This window comes from Ixodes scapularis, unplaced genomic scaffold (genome assembly GCF_016920785.2).
Source record: "Ixodes scapularis isolate PalLabHiFi unplaced genomic scaffold, ASM1692078v2 PGA_scaffold3__209_contigs__length_174095766, whole genome shotgun sequence".
Classification (NCBI taxonomy): domain Eukaryota; kingdom Metazoa; phylum Arthropoda; class Arachnida; order Ixodida; family Ixodidae; genus Ixodes; species Ixodes scapularis.
The window spans coordinates 65,697,771-65,712,065 of NW_024609868.1; the positions used below are offsets into that span (position 1 = coordinate 65,697,771).

At 43.3% G+C, this 14,295-nt stretch overlaps 1 protein-coding gene across 1 annotated transcript; it reads left to right on the forward strand.

The window, feature by feature from the left end:
* Positions 1-1,469: 1,469 nt before the first annotated feature.
* LOC8035491 (proline-rich antigen homolog) lies at positions 1,470-13,615 on the forward strand. Its single transcript, XM_002411348.4, has 3 exons — positions 1,470-1,574; positions 2,802-3,048; positions 13,279-13,615. The coding sequence occupies exons 2-3, from the start codon at positions 2,816-2,818 to the stop codon at positions 13,370-13,372; spliced, it is 327 nt and encodes a 108-aa protein (XP_002411393.3). The 5' UTR covers positions 1,470-1,574; positions 2,802-2,815; the 3' UTR covers positions 13,373-13,615.
* The last annotated feature ends 680 nt before the right edge of the window (positions 13,616-14,295 follow it).

Below are 14,295 nucleotides of genomic sequence, written 5' to 3' on the forward strand. Positions count from 1 at the left end.
CACATTATTTAGACACAACGTAACTATCAGTTAATGCCAGTATATATACTCGATTTTGCATAGGATGCCGCTTATAGATTATATTGTTTTGTATTTTGTGTACCGGCAATTTTGCCTGTGATTCGATTGCCGTTTTAATTTTTTCTTCATTTTCAAATCCTGTTTGTAATTACCACTCCTTTTGAAGTCTTTAACTTTGACTAGTAGTATGTCTACTAAAAAAAAAGCTTTTTAACGGAACACCCAATTCCAAAATTGTTTTGTCGGTCCGTCCGTCGGTGCATTTTCCGCTAAATTTAGTGGGGATGTTTACGTCAGATGACCTAACGTCGTGACACATACACAAAGTGGAGAAATTGATGACACATGACTTACCTTTTAATTCATGTTCCCCGCTAAACTTGGGGGGGAAATTTACGTCTTGTGACCTTAACACCAATTCAGTTTCCCCGCAAATTAAAGCGGGAAAATTGACGTGACGTAACCTATACGCCAACTGAGTTTCCCCGCTAAATAAAGCGGGAAAATTTATGTTCTGTGACTTAACACTAATTGGTAACAATTTGTTTTTGTTTTTTCGCTGAATTTAGGGGGAAATGAACGTCACGTTGCGCACCAATTCCCTGTCCTCTTTCTCATTTTCCTTCCCTATCCCTCTCTAACCCCTCCCTTCCCCCTTCCGTTCCACCCTCTAGCGGTCTCTCTCCCCCATTCTCCTACGGTGTCTTTCCTCTCCCTCCCCTTCCTCGGACCATGTGACACACCAATTCAGTTTCTCTACTCCTCTCACACCTCCTCCCTTTCCCTCCCTCTCCCGGTGCTTCTCCTCACCGTCCTACAGTGCCGTCTCCCCCTCCCCCTATGGTCATCTGACACCGAAATTCAGTTTTCCTAAAATTGATAAAAATATATATGGTCTTTACTCCCGGGACAAGTATGTATACCCACATATTGCATTTCATGTATTATAGGAAATTGTTGGTAATATTTTTTTATGATTACGACTAGATGCGGTAATTCACGCGAAGTACGGCTTCGTCAAATAACGCCACATTACCGTGAAAGGACACTTGGGCTGTGTGACGTCACTTGCTGTGCTTAGGACGATAAAAATAAAACCAAGGAGATGACTCAGTGATGGCGCTCGCTGTTATGTTCCGAAAACGATAAGCTCTCGCCTCTAGTACTAAGGCGCACTTATCACCCAAGTAAATTTAGTTGTTTTTTACCTTTTTTTTTGGCGGCAGTCTAGCGAGACTCCTCCATCGCGCTCACACCTATTTCAGCGGACACAACAATCGTTGACGTCACGATAAAACGAAAGAAGGAAAGCAATTTAATTGTGTTGTCGCGCCATAACCTGGGAGCAATGTCAGTCAAACCAGCTTTCTTTTCTTTTTTTAGTGACGCCGCTTCTGGGGGCGGTTTTTGGATTGCAAGGGGAGTCGTATCTCAACGAAACGCATCGCCGTAGCAACCGATATGTGATAGGGATAGAGATCGCGACTGCGTTGCCTCCGAGCCTGTACAGTGGTCTGCGAGTGTCTTGATAGACGGAGCCGTCTACCAATTGAGTAAGTGCCTGCAGGGTTTTGTTTCGTTGTTGACAGTGACGGGCGTTGCGAGCATCAAGGTCGAACCAGTGTTGCGCACGATCTTTAAATATTCCAAACGCGGGAGTATTTCTCGGTCCACCTCAGTTTTGAAACGAGCTCAAGCCAGGAGCTTTATTCTGTTTAAAGAGACACGTCATCTGTTCGTTTGAAAGAACGCAACGTATTGTTATTCTTACGATGCATTACGTATTCGTCTATTGTAACTAAAATTGTGTTAGGATACTTTCTAGATGTAGTATTGCAACGACAAGAAGGCCACTCATATGCACCGCCGAGAAGGCGACAGGTTTCTATCTTATTCATAACACGGAGGGGCCAAAAAATTAGCAGCATCATATCCGGTTCATCGGATCAGCCTGTGAACCGATCTTACGATGGGAACATTTTCTTCAGAGCGACATATTCCACCGCAGTCTTTGCTTAGATGTACTTTGACTAGCTGAACAGCTCTAATGTTTAACAGCCCTGTAGTTTTTAATAAATATTGACTCTACAAGATATCTAAAGAAAAAAAAAAGCTTGCAACAGGGAAATATGGCGCTAATACTTCACAGTGAATGTACAAGCGTATCCCATACTATCTTTCAATGCATAAAATTCAAGCATGAAGTGAACTTTACATTATGCGTACGTTATAAAACGAACACGAGGCTTGCGTAAAGTTCTGCATAGACAAAAAAAAAAATAACTTTGGAGGATTTACTTTGCTACACTTGCCAATAACAAGCGAAACATCGATAAATTGTCATATGCTTCCACAAGTACCCAGCAAGTGCCCGCCGAAGGGCTTTCCACGATACTTTCTTTTTGTGGGTGCTGGTATTTCTCTGCCATATGGCTGATATTCGAACTGCTCTTATCGTCTGTCGCCCTTCAACAGAATATATATGTGTTCCCTCTTTCGAACTACCCAATGTCGTGGATTTGTAACATCTCCAACCGAAAGTCGTGGATTGTAACATCTCCCACCTAAATTCGTGGATTTTTAATGCCTTCAGACCTAAAGTCATAGAGTTTATAACATCTCCCACCCAAACTCGTGGATTTGTGACACCCTTCCAACTAAAGTCGTGGATTTGTAACATCTCCCAACTAAAGTCGTAGATTTGTAACAACTCCAGATTTTGCTGCGGCAATCTCTGTGCTTTGCTATCTAAAAGTGCTCATCCTTCGCTTTACACACAGGAGACGAAAGCACAATGAGTTACGGGTACCCCCAGAACCAGTACCAGCCGCCACCTCCGCCGGGGTACTACCCCCAAGCGCCGCCCGCGCCTTACGGCAGCGCGTATGTCCCTCCGCCGCCACCGGGTGGCGACACCTACCAACCTCCGCCCCAACCGGGAGCTCAGCACCTCTACCCGCCCAGTCAGCCCCAGCAGTATGGCGGGAACGCTTACGCCCCGCCGCCCCCTCCTCAGCATACCACCGTGTAAGTAAAATTAATTAGTATGACTATGTATGACGGTAGGTTGTACACTCTGCGAAACTGTTAACGAGAACAAAGCATTGGCTGTTTACTTTGTGCTTCTTTCAGTATTAAAGGACTGTAATCAAAGCTACGATAATATAATATAATATAATATTTATTTAAAATGCCCAAAACAAACATAATGTTCTTTTGATTGGTGCAACTTCGCGAGAACACTATAAGTAATGAAAAAACTGTGAGTGCGCAGGCGAGCTGGTGGATGTTGATCATAATGTAGAAAACCCGAGCCTGTGGTAAAAGCAGGGAAACGTTCTTTTCCCCTGTCTTTCTTCTCCGACACCGTTTCCCTGCTTTTACCACAGTCTCGGGTTTTCTACATTATGACTATAAGTAAGAAACGAAATATACGTGGTGACACTCAAGACCACAATAAAATATAAAAATAATTGAAAAAAAACAATTAAAAGTAGTTAAAAAAAACTATAGTGGTGCAAAGTGTTAAGTTGGGGTACTAACCTAAGTGGTAAGTGCAGATGCCCGCCAATATATTTTCAAAGTAAAATGCGAAAAAGCGCCGAAGTTGTGTTCGCTCTAACAATGTCACGCAGTGTATGCGCACGCTTTATGTCATCGGGAGCTAAAAATGAAACAACAACAACAAGATAGCGCAGTCACGGTTTCGGCAGAGGACTTTAGATGCTTCAAATCTGGGGTGACATAATATTTTTGTGCGTGTTAAAATCGAAACAAGCATTTAAGTACGCACGGACATAGGGACGGACCTATGAAATAGCTATAATTGTATTTGCAAAGTAAAGAAGAAAAATTACATCTTTTGTATATGCTTTTCACGCTAGTATTTTTGACGGCGAATATATGGTGCACTATCTAAACTTCAGCAGCTCCAAAGGCCACAAACAACGTATGTGCCTTCGTCTCTAACACAGTTATATCCCTATAGTTTCACCCGAAACCTGCCCCGCTTGCTCGTCACCAGTTCAAGAAACCAATGATTAACTTTTACTGTTCTCTAATTCAATCCACCTTTATACTTTGTGCACCTGGACTAGTTGCATTCGGAGCTTTAGAAGGGGTGGTACCCCAAGTAGCACCCAATGTTGTGCGAACATTCCCTGGAGGTTCTGAATGTGGAGGGAACGTTAAAACACCATTCAGAACGTTCTAGGAACGTTCGTACGCGAACATTCCCTACAAGGTAAGCTGCTCAACATTCCAGGAACGTTCGTTGGCCAGCATTCGTATGCAGAATGTTCTCAGAACGTTCCCCTTTGAACATTCATATGCGCAACACTCTTGGAACGTTCGCTTGCGAACATTCCTAGAATATTCGCAGGTGAAGCGAACTTTACGGAGCTCTCACGCAACCTAGCTGCGGTTCGAAACACCATCCACTATATGCCACTTTCTGCCAAAAGTATGCAAATTAAATGGAGTTTCTGGAAACTTAGCATAAGGGATCAGTTTTATCTTATATGAGTCTACTGAGGAATCCGATATAAGGTGGAGGGGAAAAAGCAATGGTTTTCCAAACTTAATAATGAACTTGGTAATCACTGCGTATGTAGAGGGGCAGTTTTGAATAGACCAGATTTGTAGTATCTGGGGTTTAAAAGTTTGAAAAAAGGTATTTCCGAGTTCAATGTGGGATGCCATGTGTGTAATTAAAATAAGAACGCCGACTTGACATAACAGAAAAAACAACTTCATTAGACGTTTCGCCTCCCATGCGGGAGGCATCATCAGTAGTTACACAGCAAATGGTGTTTGAAACATCATCAGCAAACTACTGATGATGCCTCCCGCATGGGAGGCGAAACGTCTAATGAAGTTGTTTTTTCTGTTATGTCAAGTCGGCGTTCTTGTTTTAATTATGACGTCTCCCGGCTTTTGGAGTATTTTTGCATGCCATGTGTGTATCTGTTCTTAAGCTCGGAGTGAGTAATCAGTTGCGTATACGGCACATTTTGAATGAAAGAATTTGACAAAGAACAGGTAGGGGTAACCTGTCCTTAGTACGTGCTCAGGCTGGTACGCTGGAAAAGCGGCTAGCTTGTGATTGCGCCTTCTAAAATCTGTTTGGACTAAAAAATATCGCCCTGTGAGGAGCTGTACCATATCCATACATGTAGTGCGGCTCATTGGGGCTGTAGCCTGAGCAAGCCGTAATTGTGGAATCTTTGTAAATAGTCCTTAGAGAATGTACCCTGAATGTAGCGATATACCCACGCCACGTTCTGAGGAGATTGAAAGGATGTCCCTGCATAACTTTTTAACATTTCAAGGAAGTTACGGAAGTCTTTGGACTTTCTGAGAACGTTCTTAGAACCTTGTTAGGATATTTGAATGTTGATTGAATGCCTTGGTAATGTTCTATGTCGTTCTCAGAACGTTCTAAAAATGTCCCTCTAGAAAAAATTCCCCGAATGTAGCGATAAGTGCCTGCGCCACATTCTGACAACGCTAATAAAATGTTCTTACGTAAATGTGCAACATTCCAAGAATGTTTCCTATGTTCTTTTGAACATTACCGGAATGTTCTTAGAACCTTATCGTGCTACGCGGGACACTACGGGTGTTACATATATCAAAATAGAAACGCATAGGCACAACTATTAACATACAAATGAAAGATTTGCGGATGGGTTTATGCCAAAACAACTGCTTTATACTGAGTTCGAAGGGTATTTTGGTTTAAAATTTGAGATTTCCTCTTAGATGACAAATAAAAAGGTGAATTTATTTCAACGGTTATCAATCTTGTATTGCCTAATTGTTTTAGCATGATTTCTCCTGTTTAAACCAATTGAATAAAGTATATTCAGCTTCTAGTGCCTACGAGTATAATTGTCAATATTTCACTTTAATAGTGCAAGGCGATCAGTATGCGCCTACAACGAAATACGGTCTAAATAGCCATACCAATACATTCAGAGATGAATGCCCAAGCCGAATGATTACATTGATTCAATTTAAATTCAAGGCGAACTTCCATAATGCTTTCGAAGATACCAGCTCCCACAGTAGTGCATGAAAGACACTCTGAGGTTGCATATTCGTGGGTCGATGCGTGAGTGATTTTTGGGCAGTTGGTTCAAAATGGTGCCCGCTACTTGAGAAAGTTAATTAATCACAATAACGAGTTGCTCAGTCATAAAATAATTTAACCATGCGTTTGATTAATATGCATTTGCATATTGAGCAATAGATTGTAATAATTCAGTAACCAAACAAATGTTCCGAGATACCAGGATGTTGTGTATAACAATTGTTTGTATTTATTAAATGGGATGCATTCCTAATGGTATATAAAAAAGTGATTTATCTCTGGCCGGATTTGAACTTGGTCCGGTGAGGTTCAAGTTGAGTACGCAATACACTCAACGACGCCGAACTGACGCTTGTGTCGATATGGCCGCTTATTCGGCACGTACAGGGCTGCTTGGCGTGAGAGCCATAAGGTTCTTACACGCTACTTGTAACATATTACTACTCAAGTATGTCTCAATTTTAAGAACAGGGAATTTCGACCTTCGCTAGGAAAATAATATATCTGGAGCCGTATTTGGAACATTATGTACGTATCGATTAGAGCTAAATAATTCGAGTGTCCAATATCTCTAGAAGGTGTTTGTGGACACCGAACCTTTTCTCTCCCTCTCTCTATTTCTCAATATATATGGTAATTTTACGGGAACTGCATATGTGACAGTTGTATTGTAAGTTAAATACAGTTGCCAAGTACTACGACAAATACATAAATATCTAAGTCTTTAGGGTTGTCACCAGAGTAACCCTTGTTTCGGGTACTTTTTTTATCATGTTTGCTTCTAGAACGCTGGATTGCTTTTAACGCGTTATTTACGCTTGAGCAGTCTTCGGTCGAAGTATTTTCAAAGCAAACAGTATGCTTGAAAGGTACTTGAAGGTTTGATAGGTACTTGAATATTTTACGTAACATCGTTACCAGAAAAAAGAGGCCCTATAGGCGAGCCTTGGGACATGTGAGAATTGACTGCAGTATTAGAGGAGGTAGCGTCATGAACAACGCTCAGAAACCTATCGAACAAGGTTTTTAAAAAATATTTTTTTAAAAATGAATGACCGTAAAAAGTATAATAATTAAGACTGGATATATGCAATGTCAGCTTGAGTGTCAGAACATAAAGTTGCGAAACAAAAATTGATCAACTATAGGTCTCCTTCCTTCTTGTCTTGGACATTAAACAATAAATGTTGTTTATTTTTTAATTCCGCCAATAGGGGGAACCGAGGGAAATATATGGTTTATAGCTTATAGAGCCCTCGTTAAACCTACGAGAGATACGACAGCAAATTTAGGTTGTAGAAAAATGAAACAATACCAACACAAACTTAAACAAACAAGCGGACAATATCTATTTTATGCAATGTAAGGTATGCCATTTCTCAATTAAGTTGCATCAGTTATTAGTGATGCGATTAGATCTAGCAATTCAAGAAGCAGACCGTTTCATGTGTCAAGTTTATTCCTGATTGAGAAATCTAAATTATGTATTTGACGGGTTTATTCGACTGATATGAGCAAATGAAGGTAAGAGGGGTTGAGAAGTTTTTTCGAATTTCCTTTTAATAGCGGACTGGTTCAAAGAGAGGCGATGATGGGGAGGTCGATAGGACGTTCGCAGCAGATCAAATAGCTTTGTTGCGACACTCTAAGTGTATTTAAATTGAAAAAAAAACCCTGATATGCCGAGGGAGTTGGTGTTACAGTACGCTATTATAGGTGTTTCAATTGGCCCCCGCTAGGTGGCCAGTGGCGGCAGCGCGGTTCAGCAAGCCCAGCAATAAACATGGCTGACGAGCACATCTGACTCCTTGGCAGAGTAGATAAACAACGAACAGTTTGGATTTAAGAATGCCTTATAATGCTGAAGTTTGATACCAACAGGAAAAATGTTCCGATATTTATTTATTATGCCTACTATTTCTAAAAGGTTGGTACGAACGTGTCCATTATGCTCGTTCTAAAACATGATGTAAGCAAGAAAATGCACCAAACGTTTTAACACTCTATTTAGTGCAAGTTCCGACATAAAAACCAACAGGATTGCTCCGCAGGACACAATAAAAAGAAACCTGCTTTAATTTATTTTAATTAGGAGTCGGCTGCCCCCACCAAAACGCGTTGCGAACAATACCCGGTCCTTTAACATGCACTGCTCACTGCTCGGGACGAGGGGCACTGTCAGGAGGCGAGCCCGGATATTTACGAGCAAGAAGCTGTTTATCTTTGGGCGCGTTAAGTCCGTGCTCCGGAGCGCGAGTGTTTGGCGCTCCTTTCACTAAACGGACAGGGGTGCCACCGGAGACTGACACTCGAGCACGCTGTTCTTGCACCGAGATCAACGTTACTAGATTACCTCAGTTGTGGAACTCAAGCGGAAGGGGGTACCCCCCCTTCACTCACCTCAATCCGCCAAGTGTCGTTCAAAGCGCCATCTAGATTTTCGTTTCATAACTGTGCGTTCCAAAGAGCAGAGATGAAGCGCCATCTAGACGCCGTGCTTCGAAACGTACGTAGCGATCCCAGCGATCCCGACCCGATTTCACCGTGCCGACCCTGCCCGATTCCCACAGAATACGCTGCAGTTACCAAAGCAGCCGTCCGGCAGCGCGTCAAGCGACGCTTGGCGAGTCGTGGTGAGTGAGGGGGGGTACTGCTCGTGCATGCAGCGTCTATGAGCAGTTCCGTAACTGAGCTAATCTAATAACGTTGACCGAGATTTTCTCGGAGCGCGAGTGACGTCTTTGCGCTCCGTGACGTCACGTTAACAAACAAGATGGCTGCGCTGTTGTTGAGACCATCGAGACGAGAGGCGTAGCCGGACCGCTGCCCCTTTTCAGTTGATTAGTGCTTAATCCAGCAGGTAAAAACGATTCGATTTGAAAGCCAAGACAGCAGTTAGCGTTCCGAGGAAAGTTTGTTCGTGCATCTTGCCTGAAAAAGAAATTCATCTGTCAGACGGTAGCGTGCCGATAGCACAGCGACAGAAAATTTGTTGAGATGAGGAGACATTCGCACCGCTCTGTCCCTTTTATAATGCTTAGCACAGCGAATAAAGATACTTCGATTTGAAAGCCGAAACATCAGTGAGCGTTGAGGAAAAGGTTTGTTCGTGCGTCTTGCCTGAAAACGAATTGATCTATCAAGCGAGGTGCCGATAGCTCGACGACAGAACAGATGTGGTGAAAAGACGGTCAGACCGCTGCCCTGCTTAGAATGCTTAGCCCAGCCACAGAGAATAAAGATACTTAGGTTGGAAAGCCGAAACACCAGTTAGCGTTGCGGGAAAAATTTGTTCATGCATACCGCCTAAAAACGAATTGACGTGCTATCGAACGACGGTGTGCCGGTATCGGCGTGGCTTCCGTCTCGCTGCGAGACGGAACCGACGGAACTAGGGAATCTCTGACAAATTTGGGGGTTTCCTGCATCGAAGAGCGGGTTCAAGAATGTTGTCTTTAATTGAAATCGGAACAGCATGCATGGTCAATAAATAGATCGGCCAAGGTAACCTTTCACATATGTGCACGAAACGAGTCTTCAAACCTTTCAGGAATATTAAAAGAATATTAAAACGTTCGTAGAAACTTCATAACATCGCCGTCTCTTTTGTTTTAGACTCTGCTGCTCCACACGGGCCTAATTATTTATCTTTAAAATATTTTCGGCTTCTGCCACCCGCAATCACGGTCGGAAGGAGCTCGTGTGGCTCGTTGATAGTTTCTGGCCGTGTTCCAAAACTTACTCGATTCAACTCTAGGGTAAAGGTGGTTATCGAAAACCTACCCGCGTCCAGCGTTTCTCTATTTTGTTGCCACGTGACAAAATCCGCCAGGGTAAATCGGATTCATTCCGCAGCGTACACTACGAGCCATCGGATCCAATCCAACGCCATGTGAGTGTGTCACGTGACCTTCGCGAGGGGCGAAGCGGCCCGCGGAGCGCGGAGTCACGTGATTCGTTCACAGAGCTGGATTGGCTGGGATGGCTCGTAGCGTCCGTTTTAGTCCTTCGTAAGGTAGAACGCTACAGCCCTTCGTAAGATAAGCGATCGGTTGCCGACATCGAAGGGACGAAAATGAGAGGGGGTGGGAGGAGGGGCCCTTCGCCCAAAAATTCGAACAAGAGTGGCTTTCTTATCTCGCTCTCTCTTTCTCGCCCGTGGCTTTGAAAGCACAGCGCGCGACTAGCGAGACAGTCACGTGCCTTCCTCCGACGGTCTGATTGGCTCACTGGGACCGCAGACTCCGTCGTTTGCCAAGTTACTGTGAGACGGCGTACGGGAGCATGAAGTTGAACGCTTGTCCTTCTGCCCGAGTTCGGGGCTGGAGGAAATTCGTGCACTCTTTTCAGCGTCGGTCTCGTTATAGCAGTTCTTATTTTATATGACCCCTTTCGGAGTATATGGGACGTCTTTTAATCTTAAAAGCAGCCACAGAGCGAAGGCTATGAGCGGGGGTGATTTACTTTGGGATGTGCGCGCTGTTATGCTTGAGGAAGGGCAGTCTTCTCTTGGCGCTTCTAATTTAATGAGGGCGACGAGTCGAGCGCACTTCATTACCGCGCCCTGTCAGTGTACGTACTGCAGCCCCGGCATCTTGATTTATGGGCACTAGTACGGGAGAGATAAAATAAAATGTACAGTCGGCGCTTTTACGTGAACCGTCTCGCACGTTTTCGCGGATTCTGAATAGTTCCTGATATTAGTTCTTTTTTTTTTTGTAGGTGGGAGGGGGGGTAGGGTGGGGGAGACACTTATTTTTACATGAGAATAAACTGAAGGGCGGCAGGAGGTGAGAGCACGCAGGGACACCAGAATGCCCAGCTGTGACTGGGGACACCGAACGCCGGAGTTTGGCGGTCCGAGGTGGTCTGACGCGTTCGAAGAGTGAGTTGACAAAGGCTTTGCGTCTACCCACTAATCATTCCAGTCAGAGCTCGGCGATCTGGCTTCGCTGCGCTCTCATCTCCTCCTCTCCCGAAGTCTCTACCGTATATGCAGGGCGTTCTATCTTTAGTTCCAACTGATTTAATAAAAAAAAAAAAAAATATCCGTAAAATGTACACAATACGGTTTGTGCAGATCAGTTATACGCCCAGCGGGAGATACTATAGGGGGCCAATCCTCGAGAGAAGTCGAATAATTGACTGAAATATCTTCATTTACTTTTTTAATTAGTGAAAATAAACTTAGGTTTCAAATTAGAAACTTGTTGAGCGTCATCAAAAACAACTAAGTCGGTAAATTTTTTAATGACTCGGAGCATGTGCGGAAGCGCGGGGGTGCACCAAAAGATACCACTCGTGCAGCGGGCCCGAAGCTAGTGGCGCGAAAATGCAAATGATTAGATTATCATCCACGTTATCCCACCGCTAGCTTTGCGCCTGTTGCACGAGTGGTAACTTTGGTGTGTACCTTCGCGCTTCCCACGTCCTTCAAGTGACTTTTAAATTGACCGATTTAGTGGTTTTCGATAACGCTCAGCAAGTTTCTAGTTGGAACCATATGTATGTTCAGTTTCACTAGTCAGAAAGTTAAGGAGTACATCTTAAGTAAATGACCAGAAACCAGAAAAGGACGAAGTTGAAAAAAAAAGACAAAAAAAAAAAAAAAGAGGAGAATGAAGCTGAAGCTCTGAAGCTGGGAGCAACAACTAAATCCTGTTCTAATCACCGTTATTTGTCTATAAATAAACCATATTTACACCGTAACGCTCACTGGTTATCTTGGCCAGACAAAGATTGCTGAATGTCGCTACTTCGATTTTTTTAATCGTAGCTTTTTTATTTGCTCTATAGCTTCAACCAAGGTACACTTAGCAGCTATAAACTTGCATGAGGAGCCTTCGTACTTCTAATGGTTTCCTGACTTTCACCACATTTAATGTTGAGCAAAGATTGCGACCTAAGAATTGAGGATCCGGACGTTTTTGAATGTACAATCCACTCTCCCTCTTATGGCGTAGGAACCATTTTCTTATTTTGGCAGCAGCCAGATGGGCTGAGGCATTTTGTTGTGCACTGCTTGGCATTGCCGGAGTGGCAATCTCGCACTACTCGTAGAATGGTATTTTACGGCTGCTTCTGCGCGTCATGTGGTTTTAGTATCGCACGGAGAGATGAACTTAATCAAATCAATATCCAAACTCGTTGCCTGTTTTCAGTGTTGGGCGGGACGCGGTAGTGAGCGAAGAAATTATTTGAAAGCGTTTTCCATGTACCGAAAGGCCTTGCACCCAAGGGCGACTTCCAAAGCAATGATCCACATACACAGCTTGGAGATGAAGTGCCGATCGATTTGCACTGATGTGTTCGTGATACTGGGTTGAACTATAGACCGGGCCTTTTTGTCTCTCCCAAAGGTTCTATCCCTCTGTGAAAAAAAAAAAAAAAAGAAAAAGAACAGACGTTATTTCAATGTTACAAAATCGTAATTCGTATGTAGTCTCGCTGTTTCCGAGGCAACGTATACAGTTCGAAGAGACAGTGTTAAGAATAAAAATAACACATTTCCGTATTTTGAACTAATATGGTAACACAGGGATATAACTTATTACAGCAATCAATCTTACGTAGCAAGGATGTGACTTGGGCGATTCGGTATGCATTGACGTTTTATAGTATATTGAGTTGCGAGCTAGCGCTTGTCAAGTCTGTTTTCTTCTACTGTGTGTTTGCCTCCTGTGCGCTGCTTATCACCAGGTTCAATATTACGAATCTCGTACCAATAATATAAAGTTAGACAAATGCAAAACAAACAATTCTGAAAAAGGCCTCCCACCGTGATAAATGCGTCTTTATACTCGACCATTTTACTGTCTCCCTCCTCACACCCCGGTACTCAAGCGCACACGCATACGCTCTTAAAACATAGCATTAAAGAGTATTGCAGTTAGGAAAGTTTCCAAACTTTTCTTCTGCATGCTTTAACTTTTTAAGTGGGTACCACACTGTCTGTGTTTTAAGTGAGTTTAGTTTGAGCATAAAAGAAGTATTGTTTTTTTCGAGATCGATATACGTGGATGCTGACAAAGAGGCAGCTGATTGATACTTGCACGGGTTCGACATTGATGGAATGATCAGGGTGGGGTTATGACGCGGAAGTTGACCGGCCGTAAGCCTAACAACATTGCGTGCTCTGTTTTATTTTTTTTTGAACTTTGCAGGATTGTCCAGGAGAAGAAAGACGACGACTGTGCCAAGGACTGCTGCATCTGCGCGCTTTGCATGACCCTGTGTTGCTTTTGCTGCTCAGACTGAACCTAGCTTTTAATAGATGTGACATTTTTTTTAAACATCGTCCCTCGAAGAGCGCAAAGTTGTCGGGTCTGTTAGTGTATGATTCGGGATCATCGAGTCTGTGACACGCTGTACTTGGAGCGAGAGAGGGATATTTTATATTCTTCCATACCTGAATTATGCGGAAGGAGAAAATATACTGATCTTTCATGTCGTCTAACTATTACAGACATTAAAGCGTAGGCGAAATGTTGGCACGAATAATGGAAATAAAAAAAAAAAAAACTCTTTCCGTTTGGATGAGGTGCCGAAATTGAGCCCCTTTCTGATTTAGGGACGAATATCAGACAAGAAAGTGTCAAGGCCACAGCCTTTTAGTAACACCTCGCGATGTGGTCCTCAGGGAATCGTCTGAAGATTAACTTGACTCTCTTCGAGCTTGAGCGTGTTTGCCGCTTGGCGCGGGTCGGTGGATCCACTAACGATGAAGTCTTGCCCAAGCCTTGTTGTCTAGGGGGTACTGATAAGACTTTATCTATTTATTTATTTTTACATACTTTAGCCCCATTGGGGGTTATGGCAGGAGTGGGGATTATAAACAAACAGTGAAGACATCACAATCAACCACTGTTAACGGCACAGAGAAATTCTTCAGATTCACTAAAAGGCTGACTAGCCCCTGGGAAAGCTATAAGTCTTCTTTCTTGATGACTTTGTAGCGTTCAAATGACCTAGACGCAGGCGGAACGCGCAAACTGCAAGTCAGGAAGCCTGGACAACAACGAGTGGTCTCGTGTCTATGAGTTTGACGAGCGTGTTGGGTTAATAATCAATACAAAGAAAGCGAAACACAGACAAGGAGCAGAAACCGACATGTACAAGCTTGTACTCGTCTTTTTCTGTCCCCATGTTTGTGCATTGCTTTCTTTGTATTGATCTCGTAT